Source organism: Cervus elaphus, chromosome 3, assembly GCF_910594005.1.
Source record: "Cervus elaphus chromosome 3, mCerEla1.1, whole genome shotgun sequence".
In the NCBI taxonomy this organism is placed as follows: Eukaryota; Metazoa; Chordata; class Mammalia; order Artiodactyla; family Cervidae; genus Cervus; species Cervus elaphus.
Genome location: NC_057817.1, coordinates 18365021 through 18387749, shown reverse-complemented (window position 1 = coordinate 18387749; position 22729 = coordinate 18365021). Strand labels below are relative to the sequence as shown.

The following is a 22729-nucleotide window of genomic DNA, read 5'->3' as shown; positions in this document are numbered from 1 at the left end:
CAATTTAAGTCTGAATTTGGCAATGAGTTTGCTGACAAATAGCCATAGTCAGCTCCAGGTCTTGTTTTTGCCAGCTGTATAAAGCTTCTCCATCTTCAGCTGCAGATAATATAATCAGTCTGATTTTGGTTTGATCATCTGGTGATGTCCACGTCTCAAGTTGTCTGTTGTGTTGTTGGAAGTGGGTGTTTGCTGACTAGTGCGTTCTCTTGGCAAAGCTGTTATTAACCTTTGCCCTGCTTCATTTCATACTCCAAGGCCAAATTTGCCTGTTATTCCAGGTATCGCTTGACTTCCTACTTCTGTATTCCAGTCCCCTATGATCAAAAGGACTTCTGTCTTTGGTGTTAGTTCTTAGAAGGTCCTGTAGGTCATCATAGAACCATTCAACTTCAGCTTCTTCAGCAGTAGTAGTTGGTACATAGACGGGTTACTGTGATATTGAATAGTTTGCCTTGGAAACAGAGATCACTCTGCCATTTTGAGATTGCACCCAAGCACTGCATTTTGGACTCTTTTGTTGACTATGATGGCTACTCCATTTCTTCTAAGGGAATCTTGCTCCCAGTAGGAGATATAATGGTATCTGAATTAAATTCGCCCATCTGGTCCATTTTAGTTCACTGATTCCTAAAATGTCCATGTTCACTCTTGCCATCTCCTGTTTGACCACATCCAATTTACCCTGGCTCATAGACCTAACATTCCAGGTTCCTATGCAACCTTGTTCTTTACAGCATCAGACTTTACTTCCATCACCAGTCATATTCACAACTGGGCGTTGTTTTTGCTTTGGCTCAGCCTCTTCATTCTTTCTGGAGCTATTTCTCCACTCTTCTCCAGGAGCATATTGGGCAACCTACTGGCCTGGCGAGTTCATCATCAGTGTCATATCTGTTTGCCTTATCATACTGTTCATCTAAACCTAATTAACTGCCAAAGGCTCCACCTCTAAATACCATTAGAGTTTGGGCTACAACATATGATTTTGGTATAAACATATTCAGTTCACTGCACAGTGAAAGAAGTCACACAAATATATATAAATTTTTAAAAAGGTAAACCAATCTATAGAGACAGAGAGTAGATTAGTAGTTTAGGGACAGGGCTAGAAGGGAGGGATGGAACTGGAAAGGGGACAAAGGACATGAGGAAATTTTCAGGGGGTGGCAAATAGGTTCACTATTACAACTGTGGTGATTCTTTCACAGGCATGTTATATTGTCAGAACTTAAATTACCCAATTAAATATTCTACTTTTCATGAATATTTTGGCTATTTGTCGGGGCCCTAATAATCCTCCTAAGAACCATCTGGTGGCTGTCTTTTAGTGTGCTTTATATGTATTTCTTTCGTCCGTACAACCTGGAGTGGGATTACTAGGTATGGATACTTACATAACCCTGAAAAGTTCCCTCAGGCGTCTCAGGGGGCGCAGGGGCAAAGGCGGCACCTGCCAATGCAAGAAACACAAGAGATGTGGGTTCAATCCCCGGGTCAGGAAGATCCCTTGGAGGAGGAAATGGCAACCCATTTCAATATTCTTGTCTGGAAAATCCCATGGACTGATAAACCTGGTGGGCGACAGCCCATGGGGGAGCAGAGTCGGACACGACTGACTACTGGCAACAAGCACAAAAAGTTCCCCTGGGCTCCGCTGCTCCTGCCTTAACCTGTAGTTCTAGGCATCCACTATAAACTGCTTTACCTGGGATTTCATATAAAGGAAATGGCACGTAATGCACTCTTGTGTGTGGCTTCATCTGTTCAGATTCATCTATGTAGCTATATATGTGATTTTTTTTTTTGTAATTGCTGAAATGTATTTCATTGTTTGAACATTACAACCTATTTATCCATTCTGCTGATGAACATTTAGCTTACTTCCAGTTTTGTGCTGCTATGAATAAAACTCCTATGAACATTTGCATTATGGTCAAAGAACATCATCTCTTAGAATTTACTAAAGGCCTTTGTGGCCTGATAGTCTACTTTTGTACCACACTATTTATTGCCCTGTCTCCATTACATTTCACTGGAGTGAGCTTTCTTATGATTACAAGTCAAATTTTTTGTGTGTATATTTATTTTTAATGTAAGTCCCATAACTATGTTTATTTACCCTAAAAGTGAAAGTCACTCAGTTGTGTCTCTTTGCAACCCCATGGACTATACAGTCCATGGAATTCTCAATGCCAGAATACTGGAGTGGGCAGCCTTTTCCCTTCTCCAGGGGATCTTCCCAACTCAGGGATTGAATCCAGGTCTCCTACATTGCAGGTGAGCTGAGCCACAAGGGAAGCCTGAGAATATTGGAGTGGGGATCCCTTCTCCAGGGGATGTTCCCAACTCAGGAATCGAACTGGGGTCTCCCGCATTGCAGGCGGATTCTTTACCAACTGACCTATCAGAGAAGCCTTATTTATCCTACTGATGTCTTAAACTTGGACACTGTTTTGAGTATTTGAGTAGATACTAAACCGTTAGCAAGATTTCATGTCCCTTTGGATCCTACTTCACTTTTCTGCTTTAAGTTGGATATATTTTTTCTTTATTAAACTTATTCAGTAGGCAAAGCTTCCCTGTTGGTTCAGATGGTAAAAAGTCTGCCTGCAATGCAAGAGACCTGGGTTTGATCCCTGGCTCAGGAAGATCCCCTGGAGAAGGGAATAGCAACCCACTCCAGTATTCTTGCCTGGACAGTTTCATGGACAGAGAAGCCTGGTGGGCTACAGTCCACAGGGTTGCAAAGAGTTGGACACGACTGAGTAACATTTAGTAGGCAAGAAATTTGTAAGAGGATGGGGGAATGAATGCCTGTGGATCTGGGGTTCAGTAGACCACTGGACTCATACGTCAGGTGCTTAGAGGAAATCTGGGCTAGAGATTCGGAATCACACATAGCCAAAACCCAGGCTTCCCTTGTAGCTCAGCTGGTAGAGAACCCACTTGCAATGCAGGAGACCTCAGTTCGATTCCTGTGTCGGGAAGATCCCTTGGAGAATGGTTACGCTACCCACTCCACTATTCTTGGACGTCCCTGATGACTTAGATGATAAAGCATCTGCCTGCAATGTGGGAGGCCTGGGTTTGTATCTGGGTTGATAAGATCCCCTGGAGGAGGGCATGGCAACCCACTCCAGAATTCTTGCCTGGAGAATCTTCATGGACAGAGGTGCCTGGCGGGCTACACAGTCCATGGGGTAGCAGAGTCAGGCATGAATGAGCAGCTAAGCACATTGACAAAACCACTGCTCCAAGGAGGGGGGAAGGAAGGGTAGAAGAGAGAACACTAAATATTAAGGTATAGGCAGAGAAAAAGCCTGCAAATGATACTGTAGAGTCACCAAAGGAAATGGTGTCATACAAAGAGACCATTTAAAATGTACACACTACATCTACTTCCAGGAATTCATTTTACAAATACTGCTATTAGGCTAAGGTATATTTTTGTTGACAACCCAGTACTGCTGATTCCACTTCCAAAGGGCAGTCACTTGGCTTGCCAGGGCCCACAAAAACAGGGCTCTGGTCAAGAATGGCTTCATGGTTACAAATCTTTTTTTAGCCTCTTTCAAATCTATGCAGAATTCTACCTCAATTTTTAGGCATTGATAAATTCCGTAGCTCTCAAATAGCTGCTACTACCCTGCCTGCAACTTTACAAAATACGAGGCTCACTTGACTTACCTGTCAAGATGGCCACCCATTAGGTATTCTGTTCAAGGCAGGAAACATGAAGGTAACAGGTTCTTAGAGAATATAAATGCTACTTTATGGGAAATATGCTATACATTACTACAGTCACGGAATTCACCAAGAAAGTACATAAATTTGCCTGAAATCATCTTCAGAGACTTTTAGGTATATTTTATCTTATACTGATTCCTAATAGCAGTGAAGAGCAAGAATGCTTTTAAGGTGTCTTAGTTTGAGTTCTTATTTGTGCATTTTAATAATTTATTAAATAAGTTTATATACCTCATATCTAATGAATATATTTTATTTTGGATTATTTATATACCTGCTGGTTTAGATGCCTATGAACATCTAATTAGTATTAAATTTCTAGTAATTTGTTTGCAATCATTGATATTATATATGCTAATACATATATAAATCATATACAACAATTGCAAGTCTGAATCTTGCAATTACACTAATAACTAGTATGTATCATTTACTATTGTCCCAAGTAATTTAAATATGTTAACATGTTTAATATAAATATACATCATCTATTTACATTTGCTGAACTTATTAAACAAACCAATTTAGAAATGTCATAGAATTAAACAAAACTTTGACATGTAAACACTGCGTCACGTTCCTGAAACAGATGTTGGTATCTGATAAAAATTAAAAATTGCTTGTTGGAAAGCTGTCCGTAAATAAGTTTCATCTTCATCAAAACTAAAAATATATTGATTCGTCTGCTTTTCCAATCTGACAATGCAACATGATCAAACTATGAAAGTGAAAAAGTGCTAGTCAGTCAGTCATATCCAAATCTTTGCGACCCCATGGACTGTAGCCTCCTCTGTCCATGGAATTCTTCCAGGCAAGAAAACTGGGTGGGTTAGCATTTCCCTTCTCCAGGGGATCTTTCTGATCCAGGGATCAAACCTACGTCTCCTGCATTGGCAGGAGGATTCTTTACCTGCTGAGCCATCAGGGAAGACCAATATATATAATCCAATATAATAAAGACAACAGTGAATGCATCCATCTGTATCACTGGTTACACAGCTGTTAAAACTGTTTCATTCTTTGAGACACATAAAAACAATTTAGCCAATCACATCCAATAATTTTCATGACTGAAAAAGAAAATCACAAAATTCACTGAGTGACGTTAATTGTGGTTGTGGTCAAAAGTTTTGGTAAAAGTTATTTACAGTGTGCATGGCTGACCATGCAGTATTTATAGATACTTGCCTATTTATTACAATAGGAGATATATATCTACTGTAATACATACATAAATATATATACAACATACATGTTACATATATATACCTCCTTTTAATAACTTTATGAGGAAAAGTATTTTCCCCAAGCTGCAGATAGGGAAACTGACAACACAGGGTTAAGCAACTTCTCCTAACTTGCACTTTTTTAGCATGGTGGTACCAGTATTTGAATCCAGGTAGATTCATAATTCAGACTAATTACTTCACTACACTGACTTCCAACTGTGCATGTACATAAAATTTCACATTGGAATTTGTCTCATTTTCTTAATTGAGTTTCTGTCACTTTGGGTTATAAATGTATCACTCTTAGGAACTAAATTAACACATTGGGCTTCCCTGGTAGCTCAGATCGTAAAGAGCCTGCCTGCAGTGCAGAAGACACAGGTTTGATCCCTGGGTCGGGAAGATCCCCTGGAGAAGGAAATGGCAACCCACTCCAGTACTCTTGCCTGGAAAACCCTATGGACAGAGGAGCCTGGCAGGCAACAGTTCATAGGGTTGCAAAGAGTCAGACATGACTGAGCACTTCACTTTCTTTCTTTCATTTCTCATATCATTGCTAATAAAACTACCCGCCAGCTCTTCTCTCTTTGTGGGGGCTGAAATGTTTTGAATTGCTATTATATTTTTTTTCATTTTAACACTAAAAGGCAATTCAGGTTAACATTTAAAAAGTATCAATTTAATACTGAATACTTAGAAATACGGTACACACAGATGCCATAGAAATATAAAATGCATACAACTAGCAACTATTTTATGAAATTTTAACAAGGATGGTGACATTTTCCAACAAATAAAACTCTACAGACAAAGGTACCAGATATATTTGAGGTTTCATTTTAAATACCATTTAGTCATGCAGACAATTAGGAGGTTTTTAAAAAAATAAATATGACAAATATATGGATTTCTGAAGTATAAATTGACATACAAATCTATATATTTTCATAATATTTTTCATTAAAGCATCTTTAAAGAAGCATTCTGGACATGAAGTTGAGAGCTCAAATTAGATGAAAGGCATGAGGTTTTATAGACTTGAGTAAGTCACATTCCAGATATCTACATAAAGGTAAAGACAAAATTGCAAACATATTTGTTTTATCCTCCAAGTTATCAACTTCATAAAAATTACTTACTGGAATAATTATTATAAGACAAAATTCCCAATTCTGAATGTTAGTAAGGAAACACATATAGGAACAGCATGAGAGTTAATTCTTCCTTCTGAGAAGCAGTGAAGGAAAGTGTAGCACAATTACCCCTTGGGGATTGTCAAAGCTTTCCTACACCTCCTAGAGAGTAGGTTCTTTTGTAAAACAGCAAGAACTAAAACTACATCTCCTTACTAATACATAAACCTATGATAAGCTTTCTTTTACAAACTTACAGATGCTTACAACTCTGGAACAAGTTAGTGAACTGGGCTAAAATATCCCTACACTCCATTTCCCCAAAATGGCAGCTCCATAGGAAAAAAATATTCATTCCCTTTTTCACCTGAACAATTTGAATAAACTTTGTATTATGAATTTAAAGAGAAGAAATCATCTTATACATACGCAAGCTTGATGAAACTTAAGAGGAAATAAATACTAGGTATCAGAAGAACATATTCCTTAACGAAGTTAAAGCATCAGAAATTAATTGGATTATATCACTAGTTGAAAAGTTAACATGGGAGAGGGAAGATTTTCTTGAACTAATTTAGACTAGTGGTCCTTAACCCTCACTATGAATTAGAATCACTCTGAGAGCCTTTGGAAAAACTGAAGTACAGCTTGACAATAAGAAATTCAGATTTCACTGTTGTAGGGTGGAGTCTAGATGATTCTAATATGAAATGAACGTTTAGAAACAATGATTTGGAAAAATTATTACAGTGAATTTGATTTAAATAAATTAGTCAAAATATGAACATTTCCAACATGACTGGCATTATTTTAAGTTCTAATATGGAGAACATTTTTTTCTGTAAAAATCATTAGATAATATTAATATATCTTTTGAATAGTTACATCATTAAAATATTATTCAAAGTTTTTATTATGGTCTGCTGTCATAAAAGATTGCCTTTTCACAACTATCCTCACTTGATATTGTAAAAGAAGACATTAAACTCAAACTTCTCAAGATATGTGCAGAAAATGTAATAACAATTTCATTTTTCAAGTCATAGTATATGAGGTATTCTCCATCATATATCTAGAGTAACAAAGCTGTAATTTAAAAATTGAAATTAGATATTGCTTTAATGCTTTAATGAATCAAAAATGAACTTAACCACTGTTGCCAGTGCTTGGTTTATATTGCCTAAAAAATAATCTATGACAGAGCCTCAGAGAACCTAGTAAAAGTGGGTCTTTAATGCAGACCATGTTTCTTATGATCTATTTATAAAACACTTAAGAAAAAAGTTACAAGAATGTGGTTTTTGAAACATTAGAAATTATCTCAAAGGAACAGAAATAGTTTTTGAAATGCTACATTATTAGAAATTAGTTACTATTCCAGAATGATAGCTTGAGCTTTAACATTTTAAACTAAAACCAACTATATTAGTATTATAAAACACATTTTAACTCAAGAAAAAAATCAGATTTAAATTAATAAATTGATTTGTATCTACTCTTCAAACACTTTTCAGCTTTAAATGTGTTAAAACCAGCAGACTAATTTGTTAATCCTATATTAGGCTAATTACCTTTTCTTCTAGCTGGACAGTAGGCCAAATATGATGAAATTTTGGTTAAACTATAATATATGCCTTGGAAGCCTGGCATGTTGCAGTCCATGGGGTCTCAAAGAGTTGGATATGACTGAGCAACTGAACAATAACAACAAATAATATATGTGTGCAGAGAAAAAATGCAATAGCATTTCCCATACTTGATGGAATTAAAACAGTGTTAAAAATTTTATGAAAGCTCAGTAGTCAAAATAAATATTTAATAAAAATATACACCATAACAAGCTATCAAGAACTTAGTGTTTAAAAATACTTTGTCATATTGTTTTGCCTTCAGTTAAACAGAACTCAATTTAGGTATCTAATTAAGGTGTGTTTTGGAAACAAAATTAAAATTCAAGTAACGCTAGAAAGATTAACACTAACATGAAAGAGAATCTTCCTACATTTTTAACTCAAAAGTTTAATGAAGTTATACTTACTGGGATTTCTCAATATGACTATGACCCTAAGAAACAGGAATAGTTTGGGAAATAAAAGTCAGAGTCAATGATTATGTGGTGATTATGTGGTTCAGGCTGTGAAACTCAGTACACAAAAGAAATGAAAGTCCAGTATAAATGAGCACCATCAGAAATGTGTGTATATATACTCATTTAAAACTTTCCCTGATTGAAAACTGCCATATAGATAGGGAAGTTAAGGACAAGCACACAGTTATGGAAATATTAATACATTCTAAAGCTAACATGTCAAGTGACTTATTTTAAAATGTCTCATCTGGCTTTCCTTCTAAAAATCAAAAAAGAATACAAAGTAAAGAAAGCCAGCCAGTATTCTTTTGTAGTGCAAAGTCCCTTGGTTAAATAGAAGGTCACAAAGGAAAAAAGTATGTGTTCAATAGTGTTTTCAACTCACAGTCAGACTCCAATAGTTAAAGGAAAACATGGTTAGCTAATCAATGTGAATTCACAGAATAAACCAGCACATGTTGGATTTGCCACCATGGGATTATCATTCAGACCTCAGATTATTTTTAATTGAGAGTAGTCAATATTATTCTGCTGAAAGAATCTGCCTTCTATAAGAAAAGATACAGATTTGCCACCTGTGATTACTGAAATTTCTGCTACAGTCCCCAAAACTCAAAGAACTACTGTCAAATATAAAACATATCCTGGGGTAATGAAAGGGTTTTTAATGAAAATCGTATTTTGATACTACGTAGAGGCAGCTCATGAGAGACTCAGTATGCTTGCTATTTTTCAAAGCTCCCAGTATAAGTAATCACATGATATAGACTGAAGTTCTTTGAAACCCTGTCACATGATAAAGAGTAATGCTATTCACCATTTAAAATACGTTCAATCTCTTCTAGTCTTTTTAAAGCAGCAACTCTTTTCTTCTCAATTTCTTTGATTTCTTTTGTTGTTTTGTGGGGAATTTCTTTGTCTATATTTTTTCCTAATTGTTTGCTGGCTTTAGATTGACTCTTATTATCATTTGTTTTTATTATCTGTGTAGGTCTGGGCTCGCTTTTTATTTCTTTTACATTTTCAGTCGGAATTTTATCTCCTTCTACACCTGAAGTCTTACCAGCTGGGAATATAGGTTGTTCTACAAAACTAGATGAAGAAATTTTATCCCTGACTATACTCAAGTGGCGTTGAATATATTCTTCATGCGGTGCTAATGCCAATGTTTCAACCAGGCATCTTTCAGCTTTTAATAAGTCCTTCTCTTCAAAATAAACAACACAGAGATTGTGTTTTCCTTGCACATTGCTTGGATCCATCTCCAAAATCTTTTCAAAACATTTTTTTGCTCCATATATATCTTTCTTTTGATTCATCAGGATGTCTCCCTTTAAAATGAGACCCTTGATATGATCAGGATAGTATTTGAGTAATTCCTCCAAGACTGGCAAAGCCATTAATTCCTTTGCAGTCTGAGAATACAGGAGAGCCAGATTAAACAAAGCACTTCTGAAGTCGGCTTGTAATTTTATGGCTTTCTTCATCCACATCTCTGCTTCAGAGTCCTTTTTGTCATCCATGGCAAGCATTCCCAAATTGAAATAACCATTAGCATCTTGTGGCTCTTCATTTATATAGCTTAAAAGTCGTTTTCTAGCTTCAGGTCTGAGTCTAACTTCTCCTAAGAATTTTTTAAAAAGAAAAAAAAATTACATCATTAGCAAATGAGTAAGTCTGAGGTAAAAAATGGAGGTGAAATTATTTATCTAGATTATAAAAACATAGTATCAAAACAGGTGATGGACCGGGGGCATGCAGCAATCCATGGGGTCGCAAAGGTTCAGACACAACTGAGTGACTGAACTGAGCATCAAAACAACTAATTGATGTACCTAAATTAAAATGCAGAAAGCAAAACCCTCAAAGTTTGCATAAGACAGCCAGTGTGTTTGATGCACTGGATTGATAGCTCATTTCCTTTCCTTTAAAGTAGTACGAGTTCCTCAAAAACCAAAAAAGGGTGAAATATTTCCTGATAAGTTTAGATTCTAATGGGAGTTGAGGAAGAATAGAGGATTAAGAGGAAGATGTAGGGAATTTGAAAATAGAGACATATTCAATCATGATTCTGTTAATAGTATGACTTTACTCACTAAAATAATTACTTGCCTGGGTTAACCTATTGAATCTTCTAAGAATTACATGAGATATATAAAAAATGCTCAGCAAACAGTAACTATATTGGATAAACAAAATGTTTCAGTCTTACTAAATTAGATATATTTTGTACATTACTTAAAATTTTTTAGGAAATTTCAAATATAAGAAGAATACCATTATATCTAAAGTCTATAAATATAAATTAAGATTCAGGAAGCAAATATTTATTGAGATGACTTCTACTGCAAATAAGTACCAAAAAAATTTCAACTTCTACAACTACACACCCCAGGGTATAATCTTGTGTTAAATTATAGGCACTTTTCATGATTACTAAGGTTAGCTAACTTTACAAAAACATTAGTTTTCTAAATTAAGCTTTTTTGAATGCCAAGCATAAAGATCTTTATCCTTTTATTTGATATCATGATGATTAAAGAAATCTGAAATGAATCAGTAGGCTTAAGTTCTTGTTTTGGACTAATTCCTAACCTAGCCATATGAAGTTAGGGTAGTTATTACATCTATTTGGTCCTCACTCTCTAGCCTATAAAATAGATGACTGGTAGAAATAAACTCAAAGACTCTCTTTAATTATAAAATATCATTCTTATATTTTTTGCAGAAGTTTTATGAAAGTATTTAATAATTAATATAAAGATATTTCCAAACATAAAAATTAAGAAAACCATAAATTATATATACTGTCTTCTGGAGCAGAACTAAAATTCTGATATATCAAAGATCCTATTTTATTGTGATGGATAATTTGGTTCTGCTAATTTATAGAAAATACAGGAAATTATAATAATATCTCAGAAAACAGTAACACTGGATATAACATGATATTGAAAATATTTGGACTTATAGATCAAGGGAAAATAGAATACTACTTTGTTTAAAACATATAATGCTCTTGACACCCTAGAAATAATTACTTAAAACTGTTTTTTTAAAAAAATTCAGATTATTTGAATAGCATGATACTTATGCATAAGAAATACACTTCCAGGTATAAAATGACAAAATAGATGAATAAACTATTGCTTAATAGACTGAGAAGTCATTTTTAGCATATACTAGAGAAATTAACATTTAGAATGACACATATGCTAGGGTGTATTACCTGAAAGGTTTACATGAAGTATTTAAAATATTCTTCTTATAACAGTTTATACAGTTTTGATAAAAACCATCCATTCATAAAATGTTTGCTTGGGTAACATAATATACGACTTTATTATATTTCAAACTAGAGTATGTTTAAATATAGAGAAATTTTGAGAAAACATACCTGATTCTTGCATTAATATAGCAGAATTGAATAATGCTAGTTTATGCTTTGGATTTAGTTCTAAAGCATGATTAAAGTTTTTCAGCGCATCATTTGGTTCCTTAAGTTCAATATGAACAATTGCCAAGTTGTACCAAAGATCTGCATTATTTCTGTCCAGCTCTAGGGCTTTAAGATATGCTTCTTTTGCTTTGACAGGTTTGTTCATTTTTAGAAGCAATTCTCCTCTGTGGAAAAAACACAAGTTTTACTTATACTATCATGTCAGTCTGTAGATACTATTTTCACAAGTTTTAAGCTTTTCCACATAGTCACAGCTTTCCTTTTAACTTAGATTCTTAAATTTTTTTTCAAAAATAACTATCTGAAACTGTCCTTAAACCTAAACACATTAATTTTGCACATTTGGTTTGATATGTTTTCAAATATTATTAAAGAAGGAAAAAACACGCCTGACTCCAGGGTAAGATGTCGGGAGGTATCCAAGAAAGGGGAACAGAAAATATATCCTTTGAATGTATCTTGAAAAACAGCAGACTAGTCTGCATCAGAAAAATGATAATAAATAGAGTGGGAGATCAATTTGTCAGAAGATGAGTAGCATCTGGAGAAGGAAAATAAACATAGTAGTGATGGGGAAATTCCAGTATTCAAATCTTTGTTAGCAATGTCTAACTATACGAAAAGCAGAACATTTGGAATTGTTTACCCCTTATAATTATTTCATTTTCTTCAATGAATTCTTACAAAGGAATTAAAAAGCCGATCTGGTAGGATGGAAGGGCAATACTGCCACCTGTAGATACTTTTGAGGAACATATCTGGAACTGATGATCAGTCTGAAAATCATTCTAGTCAGGTTATATTTTCTGTTATAGAACTTAAAAGGTCATTTTTACATATGTGCAAATCAATTTAAGTACTGATATAAGAGTCAATTTTAATACTACTCTTTCCTAAAATATTAGCATAGGCATGAAGTCAAACAAACTATTAATATTCACACTTCCTAGAATAAGTGTCCAAAATGTGATTTTTAAAATAAATGCAGATTATTAAGCAATTCTTTATAAGTTAACTTAATACAGGTTTTATTTATTGACACAACCCCAGTAAACTTAGTGAATTTCAGCAAGTACTAGATAATGTTGAAGAAAGACAGCTTTCAGCTTATGAACAGATTTTATTTCAGAAACTTAAATTCTGAATGCATTTTCCATATAAACAATGTGACAAATTATAATTAGGACTGGAGCAGGCTTCAAAACAAAGTTTAAAACAATTTTTTCTCAAGTATAACACAAATGATAACATTTACATGAGAAAATATCTAAGATTCTGACAGTGTCAAATTTTTTGTTTTTTACTGGCAACTGAAGTTTCTTTGTAATAAAAACATAAATAACCAGTCAATTCCCTTGATAGTTGGATATTATACAATTAGTTCTTAATTATTTTATATATGATTCCATAATTATACAATGATTTCTTAATCTATAATAATTAAGAAGTAATAACTTCTTGCAAAAATAACAATTACTTTGTTACAATTAAGAAGCAATTATAAAAGGTAAATTCTGGCTGTTTTAGGTAAAAATGAATTTGGTGCTGAGAAGCAAAAGAAACTGAAGAGCTTTTCCTACCCTTCCTTTTGTATAAATAAACCTAAGTTTGCTGTTTTACGATATGGATTCTCTTGTCAATTTAAAATAAATTAAATTTGTTAGTCTAAAACAAGCTATGTTTCTATGCTCCTGGTTGTCAACTAAGATTTACTAGAAGAAAAAAAAGCCAAATTAGTGAAGATAGCCTAAATGTATATTCAGATGAAGCTTCCATCTTTTTTTTTTTTTCCATTTATTTTTATTAGTTGGAGGCTAATTACTTTACAATATTGTAGTGGTTGTTGCCATACATTGACATGAATCAGCCATTGATTTACATGCGTTTCCCACCCTGAACCCCCCTCCCACCTCCCTCCCCACCCCATCCTTCTGGGTCTTCCCAGTGCACCAGCCCTGAGCACTCGTCTCATGCTTCCAACCTGGACTGGCGATCTGTTTCACACTTGATAATATACATGTTTCAATGCTATTCTCTCAGATCATCCCACCCTCGCCTTTTCCCAAAGAGTCCAAAAGTCTGTTCTATACAGTATATTAACGCATATATGTGGAATTTAGAAAGATGGTAATGATAACCCTATATGCAAGACAGAAAAAGAGACACAGATGTATAGAGCTTCCATCTTTTATAGTGAAAGCCTAAAGCGAACTACAATACCTGCTAATGTAAGCCTGCTTGAAGTCTGGCCTCATGCTTATTGCTTGTCGGTACAGCTGATCTGCTTCTTCCAGTCGGGACTCATTTGCTCGGATCAGGTTAGCCAGATTAATATAAACATTTAAATGGTTAGGTGCAATTCTGGCTGCATATTTTTTACCAGGAATAATCTGTTAATAAAAAAACAAACATTTTTATAAGTTGATATTTCAGTACCAAATAAAATCTGAAGTAGAAGTCCTAGTGTCTTATTTAAAATTTACAGAGCATAAAAAGCTAAACTGTTATATTAAAGTAAAACATAAAAATATGAAATAATCTGCAGTATTCACAAAATATAAGTAAAATAATGCTTTGAAGCAATGAAGGATGTATTTTTTCATTCATGCTATCTCAGTAATTATCATTAGATTTTCATTTATGTGTTATTTTATGAAGTCATATAAATCAGAACTTCCACAGGCTAAAGTCCCTTAGTATGCTTGAGTCAGACCAGGAACAGAACTCAGGTCTTTTTCCTCAGTCTAGTATATTTGTTACACCATGTCAACTTTCAAATTGTCAGCAAGATGTTTCCTGGTTGTGACTGTTAACTTTACTTCAGAGCTTTACTAATTCCTCACTTGTTTGCTGGAGTTAAGACATAAAATTATCTAATTAACTCTAAAAGTTATTATGTATAATATATGTGAACCCCAATTTTCAATGAATATAATAAATTATATCTGATAAAAACCCACTGAACACAATTTAACTTTAGAATCTTAGAACTGAAAGAATTCTTAATGTATCATGTGGTCTAATTGTTTTTAAAACATTTATCAAACTATCAAAATCAAACTATCAACTCATTTCAATATTGTTACAGTATTAATATAAACTACTATTGAGAAAATTATAGCCCAATGTAAACTATCTTTTCTGATTACACACAGCTGATAAAGGGCAGTGTCAGATTTTCTAACTTTGTCTTGTGATATCCAAGAAATCTTGTACTTGTGACATTATAGCAACTGACAGGCACAGATATATATCTACTCATTTTATCACTTTGCTTTGCTCATTTATTGATAGGAATTAATGTTTACTGCTTAATGTATATAAATAAAATTATTTTCATTTAAAGTCACTTAAAGTCATAGATAACTTACAATAAAAAGTATCTAAAACTCATAATTTCATAGATTTAGTTTTCATAGACTATGAACTTTTTAAATTAAGTGAGCTAGATAGGTAAATGCAATCTTTTATAACAAAGTAATAGATGGTTCACTGGACACCTTAGTTTTAATCCAAATTAAAGAAAAGATAAAGATTTTCCATCTGGATAATTCTATTCAATACAAACATCCAGCAGACACGACACAATAGGAATAATTTTTGACAACTTACCTGAGGCATCAGTGACTTAGCTGTCATGTAAGACTCTTCAGCTTCTTTGGTTCTATTTAAATTTTTGTAAGTTCTTCCTACATTCATGTGGGCGCCAATATCATCTAAAATAAAAAAATCACTTGTTGGCAGATACACTAACTAGTGTCCCGTGTAAACTATCACTGCTACTAAGAAGACATGTCTTGAGCAGCAAACTAAGCAAAAAACGCAAAATCAGGCAATAGGTCCTGCTTTCTCCTTAAAGCTCTTCTAATACAACTTACTACAACTTATGAGCAAGGCTACACTAGAAGACTATTTACAAAGTACTGGAAGAACAGGAGACCACATATGACATGAAAAAAACCTATCTGAATGGTTCCTGGAAGGGTTAAGAGACAAGACAGGAGAAATAAAAGTAATGAAGGAATCTACGTTTTGTTTTTCTTCACTATATTTTACTGTCTTATACTAAAGCTTACTTCCATTTCCTTAATCACATGGCTTTGGAATTCACTCAGAAAGTATGGCTCAACTCTAAAGGTGAAAAGGATCACTGTGATTCCCAGAATAATCTCAAGTATTACAAATTGCAAATATGCATCCACGGTGGGAAAGGGGCAAAGAGACTGTGAAAAACTTTGGAACTTTAAAAAAAATTTTTGTGAATATGGTTAGAGTGTAAGTTATCAGGATTCTATAGTATTATTTAAGACGCAGCAGCCCAGCTCCCTTAAATGATGATATATAACCATATAATTTAATTAAAATTTTTAAAAAGGTTGTGTTAATATCAGAATGTCAGGAAGTTTTGTCTCATTTTGTGATACAGAAAATTGAGCCCTCAGCAAATCTGTTCAGAGACAGAAAAATATGCAATTTAAATTACAAAGATATGAGGGTTCACTGTACACTAGTTTTAAGATATACTTTCCAGTAAATATTTCAAAGGTTTGGAATAAAGATAGAAAGAAGGGAGATCTTAATTTAGACAAATTTTACTCAACATGAATCGCTAACAGACATGACAGGTTTCAAATTATGATTACTACTTGCCTGTGACACCGATGATCATTTTGCAATTGTGGAATAGTTCTCTGCCTGCAACTCCCAGGACACATAGGGGCCAAGCATTTATATCTTAGGCATTCCCCTAGGAGGAGAGTAACAGTCCTAAGATCTTGCTATATTATGTTTCAGGTTGGCAATTGTGTGTACTGCACAAAAGCTGTTAGATGCAATACAGCTTCAGTTAGAGAGCTAAGGGACAAGATTAGGGGAAAAAGGTTGATTTTTTTGTTTTTAGATACATTACTGAATCTCATGGGGTTTCAGGAGGGGGTCAAGTCAAAAAGAAAAAAAATGCTTCCCAATACTGGTTGCATTCAGAATACTTGTGTAGCTTTGAAAAATTCAGACATCTTATCCCACTCAGTTCTATCAAAACAGAATCTTCACAAATAGGACTGCAAAGATGTTTTTTTAAAAGTTTCAGAGGCAATTCTAATGTAGAGCGAAGGTTGAAATACACTGCATTACCAAGAGCATATAGAGTTTTGCTCTTAAAAAGCTCTTTTTTAAAAATCTACTTTTTATTGAAGCATAGTTGAATTACAATGTTGTGTGAATTACTGCAGTACAGCAAAGTGCCTCAGTTACACACACATAACCACTCTTTTTCATTCTTTTCCATTATGGTTTATCAAAGGATATTGAATATAATTTCCTATGCTATACAGTAGGATCTTATGTATCCAAGCTCTTTATTTTTTTTAAACATCAGATAAATCTATACCAATTACTCTAGAGATCAGAAATTTACCCATAAAAAAACTAAAGAGTGTACAGAACCTGAAAAACTTAATTATATAGTGAAAATTTAATCTAAGAAAAGAATAAACTGGAAGTTTAAGTAAATAAAAGTGCAAGTAGGTCAGCTAAATATTTAATATATCACTGAAAGGAGCCCCGATTAATCTTAGAAAAGAAAGAGGTTATCCATTAGGATGAAAGACATGGCAAATTACTACACACTGGTCAGGTTCTTAGAATTATGGCAAGGAGGTATTGATGAAGACTACAGACATTCAGTAAGGCATCCTTACTTTCTCAAAGAACAAAGATAGAAATTAGATAGCTTTTGGCATCAAAAGAACTACATGACACATCTAAAAGGAAAAAAAAATGAAAAAACACAATTTTTAAAGCAATTTTCTATATAAGTTACAAAGTTTTAAGATTCCAGGAAGAAACAGCATTACTGTTAAAGTAAATTTAAATTTGGAAAAAAAAAAAGTAAGCAAGCAGGCAAAATATAAAAATCAGTTACATTTGAATGACCAAGAAGCTACAGAGTTTCCAAAACAATCTTGCTATTGAGTGCACCAGCCAAACCAACAGCAGCATGAATTTAGCAGTCTGTCTTTAATTCAACTTAAAGGAGGACTGGCAAATATCAGGCAACTCTGTGCCTAATAATTCTTCAGCCATCAGCAGTAGAGCTACGTATTCTCACACCGATAGCCTAGGCATCTGTGTTGCTTTCCCATTATTTCCTGTGCACAAATTTGTCAATTTATTTAAAAAGATAAATTATAAACATCTGGAAACTTCTGAAAACTTCAAAAATCATTCCCTTCTTGATGGCATCAAATCTGAACTACAGGCCCATGATTGTTTTCTGATATAAACAGTCTCAAAGCTTTGCTGGAGTTAGATAAAAATGAAATTACTGATTTTAAGGCAAAAATAAACCATAGGGGAAATCTGGTGTTTCCTGAGAAAAATCTACCCTTACAATGTGTTTATGGAAACTTTAATTCTATTTGCAAAAATTTAAGCTTGTGAATTGATATTTTAAAAACACTTGTAACCATCAAAACAAACAAACAAAAACCCATAATCAATTGTTTGTGTAACATGCATGTCGCCTGGTCAAAGACCACTCTGTACTTTATATTCTTTTTCTGGCTAAGCAAGAAAAGCCTTCAGATTGAATGTCTTCTTTTTTTGTTTTTTTTTAAGCTACTTTAAATGTTAAGAATCTCTACTCTCTGTGATCCCACACTTCTCTAGGGTTTTAATTACTACCTACATGCTTGTTACTTCAAATCTTTATCTTTAGTCCTGACGATTCATACCCCTTATCTCCAAACTTATAGATCTGTCTCCATCTGTACATCTAATAGGGACACAAAGACTTGATTTCCTCCTCTCCATGTTGTTTCACCTGTCAAACCTATCTATGAAGAACATAGCTGAAAAACACAGAATGCGCCAGAAGTCTCTGAATGCCAAATTCAATGTTTCTAAGATTACACACTTTTTCATAATAAATTGTAATAAATGATTTGCCTATTTTTCTAGCTCACTGCTTATTATTAATAGAAACAACAACTTTGAGAGGATAGTAGGTAAGTCATACTAAAGGAGATAGGTTTAGTAGTATCTCAAAAACAGCCAAAAGTGACAACTGACAATGAGAGGAAAAATGATTTTAAGCTAAACATCCATAATTTACATCCACTGGTAAAGAACCCGCCTGCCAATGCAGGAGACACCAAAGACGTGGGTTTGATCCCTGGGCTGGGAAGATTACCTGGAGGAGGGCACGGCAACACACTCCAGTATTCTTGCCCAGAGAATTCCATGGACAGAGGAGCCTGGTGGGCTACAGTCTATGGGGTCGCACAGAGTTGGATACGAATGAAGCTACTCAGCACTGGCTGCTGCTGCTGCTAAGTCACTTCAGTCGTGTCCGACCCTGTGCGACCCCACAGACGGCAGCCCACTAGGCTCCCCCGTCCCTGGGATTCTCCAGGCAAGAACACTGGAGTGGGTTGCCATTTCCTTCTCCAATGCATGAAAGTGAAAAGTGAAAGTGAAGTCGCTCAGTCCTGTCCGACTCTCAGCGACCGCATGGACTGCAGCCCACCAGGCCCCTCGGTCCATGGGATTTTCCAGGCAAGAGTACTGGAGTGGGGTGCCATTGCCTTCTCCAACTTAGCAGTAGCATGCAGCACCAAACACAATTTCATTCAGTTTCAACAATACAATGAGACAGAAATTACTGTGCAATTTAGGATAAGTCTGAAGGGGCCTAAATCCCATCTCCTAAGTCTCAAAGTCCCCGCATGCCTGACATAAAGATGACTTTGCTTCTCTAAAAACTCCCAGAATGAACCTAAAAGGCTTTAGAAAGCAATGAATTAAAACTGCCAGAGTTAGTGACCACTGACTGTGTATAAAACTGTGCTAGATGATGTAGGAGGTAAGAAGATGAGCCAAATGTTCATGCTACCCCTAGGGAGCCCCATAGTTTAAATGTAACATACATATTTTAAATAAATAAATATTTTAAATAAACATTTAAGTAACAGATATCACAGGAAAGATATCAAAGTTGTAAGGAGTCTTGAAGATGAGAAACATTTGCTTCTAATTGGAAAGATAGAAGGGTTTTTTTTCCCCTCTAGTAAGAAGAGAAGCCATGTGAGATGGCTTGTAAGAGATGGGTAGGATATGGTGGAAGGTGGATTGGAAGGAAAGGAGAAGGGAGGAATTCTAGGTTCAAACAACATGAACAAATGCAAAGAGGTGAGGAAGCCCACCACATATGCCCTATATTTCAAGAGAAAACTAAACTGCATGAAGAGCTAGGGGAGATAAAACTGGAAAGATGGCCAGACCATCAGTTATACATTTCTACAACATTCTCTAACTAGAATTCAGCTTTGCCTTGGGGAAACTGGTAGTTTTTCCAAGTGATGACTGTGATCTTTTTATCTTTTGCAACACTGGGCCTGGAGTTAAGTGTCCTCCTAGATCCATACCACTTGCAGACCACTGCTACTGCTTAAAACCACTCCTTTCTGAATTTCAGGTCATTACACTCTGTTATCCAATATCCCTCCTTATTGTAGTGACCAATTGCAAGCTTCTGGTTCCTTGTTGTTCTCACCTTCTCTCCAACATCACACAGTTGTCAAAATTCTTTAGTGGTTTCAAATCTATGTAAGGTGTATCTTCTAATACTAGCTTTGATATCCTTTCTTCCAGTGATTTTCACCCCCATTCTCCTTTAATTAGTCAGTTCAATGGTCACAGTCTTGTCCAGCACAAACATAGGGGGCCATGCACAGCACTCCCCACCCCACCAAGTATATTGAGAAATGTGTGTGTGTGGTTTTGGTTACTGTGCTGAATGGAAAATAATGAGTATATTTGGTAGGTGAGGGCCATATTTGGTACATACCCTGGAATACAGACAGTTCTGCATACTTGAAATGCCAACAGCATTTCTACTGAAAACAAGCAATGCTTCAGCTAGACCCTCCTCAGAAACCAACAATTTCAGATCTATAAACCACTCATCTGACCATCTTTCCCTCATGTTTCACCCTCTCTCACATCTCTTCATAACCAGCTTAGACTATGTCTCAATATTCCCTTAACCTTTTGTTTAGTAGTACACATCTGACAAAACCCTAATCCTGTTTAACCAAATTCTCTGTGCCTGTCTATACTATATATAAAGTAGTGGGAGAAAAACATAACCACATCAATCGGTTTAATTTTAATTAAGCACTGCTAGCCTCAAGAACGGTGTTACAGCTGCTTGGCAATCATACTGCGTTTTCCTAGTCTATACATTTTCCTAGATCTTAGTTTCTCAATACGTGATTCATGGGCTAAGTATCACCTAGGAACTTATTAGAAATGCAGAACTTCAGGCCCTACTCAAAATCTCTATACACCAGAACATGCACCATTAGATCTCCAGGTGATTCACACACACATTCAAGTTTCTGAAGCCATGTCCTATATGACTACTTCAGACTCTCTCCTGGTCTTAGATCTCCAGAACGTCCTCTCCCTTCCCCACACTCTACTGTTGATCCTGCTTTTATGTCACTGAGAAAACAACCAAAGAATAACTTCCAGAAGTTATCTGTCTATTATTCACCTGCCTATCTATACTCATGTTTCTGCACTCTGCTTTCCCTGTTACTGTATGGTAACTACTGATTCAGCTGACTGAAATCCTCATCCTGAGTACCAGATCCTAATTATCTATTCATCTATTCAAGAACATCAATCCTTTACTCCATTCCCCAACCTTGAATTACCACTTTGCCCAGCTTCAATGCACTAGTCACATACATGCCTTGTTTCTTTCATCTTTAAAACCAAAACAAACAAAAAAATAAAACCCAAAACCCCCAGCTTCCTACTGCCCTCTCTTGACCCCACACTCAACACCAACACATCTTATCAGTTTTTAATATCAACTGCCTCCAGTTCTTCTTCTACCCTAACAGGCCTTTGTATCTATCACTCCACCAAAACTGCTCATCAGTGCCATCCAACAATCTGTATTTAAAAACATCCCTAAATGTCTGATATAAATAGCTCTAACATATAACCCAATTCAAAAAATAAGCCAGCACCAAACATTATAGTATTCAAGTCAGTTGGAATAAAGCTTGAAAATAAACTCCACCTACTTTCTACAAATGTAATCAAATTTTCAAAAAGAAAACAAACTATTAACAATAGCTTTATTAATCAATAATGCTTACCTGGCTGAACATGCGTAGCCTGTAAGAAGTATTTCAAAGCTCTCTCAAAGTTTTTTTCATTTTCCAGAGCATGACCCACATTATTCCATAATTTGGCATTATTTTTATTTACCTTAAATACAGAAGTACAGATAGAAATTAGTTAAATTTTAAAAAATGAGTCTAATTAACACAGATTTTGTTTGGTATACTATTAGGAAAGGAGTACTCCATAGAAGTGTCTATGAATGGACGAAGGTAGTTCAAAGGTACAAACTTCTGAGTTACAAGTAAGGTCTAAGGATGCAAATATATAGAACAGGGAATACAGTTAACCGTACTATATTGCATGTTTGAAAGTTGATAAGAAAGTAGATTTTAGAAGTTCTCATCACAAGAAAAAAAAGTAACTAAATGAAGTGATGGATGTTAATTTATTCTGGTAATTGTTATATATATATAAAAATAATTATATTATACACTTTAAAGTTAAGATGAAGTTATGTGTCAATTATATCCCCCAAAACTGGAAATCATTCAGATTTCTTTCAGAGGAAAAAAAGTGTATGTACGTGTGTGTGTATATGTATATATATAACTCCATATATGTAACTCCAATTAACACAGATAACTATCTGATATATTATTAGGAATAGAGTGTTCCATGGAGATGAAGAAGGGGTCAAAAAGAAAACGGCTTCATGAAATTTAACCTCTCCTCCTTTTCAACATCAACATGCTAAAACTTCAGTTCATCTATTTTATATATTAAAATTTTACTTCATCAAAGCATAGAGTTGTTTGAAAATTCCTGCTCTATTATTTATAGTCTTTTGGGAAAGAAGGAATTTGCACGAGAGAACATGTTTAAACACTGCACTGATGACTTATTTTGAGGCTTGACATAAAGCTAC

General features: G+C 34.8%; 1 protein-coding gene across 7 annotated transcripts in view; it reads right to left on the bottom strand.

Annotated features, from left to right (window-relative positions):
* Nucleotides 1–5636: 5636 nt before the first annotated feature.
* The window catches only part of TMTC3 (transmembrane O-mannosyltransferase targeting cadherins 3), a 59948-nt gene continuing 42855 nt past the window's right edge, over nt 5637–22729 (bottom strand). For all 7 annotated transcript variants that reach the window (XM_043880807.1, XM_043880818.1, XM_043880821.1 and 4 more), the window contains 5 exons: nt 21837–21948; nt 15274–15377; nt 13882–14051; nt 11599–11825; nt 5637–9825 (listed from right to left, as the gene is read on the bottom strand). In XM_043880807.1, the coding sequence (XP_043736742.1) occupies nt 9011–9825; nt 11599–11825; nt 13882–14051; nt 15274–15377; nt 21837–21948 (1428 nt within the window). In that variant the 3' untranslated portion in view covers nt 5637–9010. The remainder of the gene's footprint in view (nt 9826–11598; nt 11826–13881; nt 14052–15273; nt 15378–21836; nt 21949–22729) is intronic.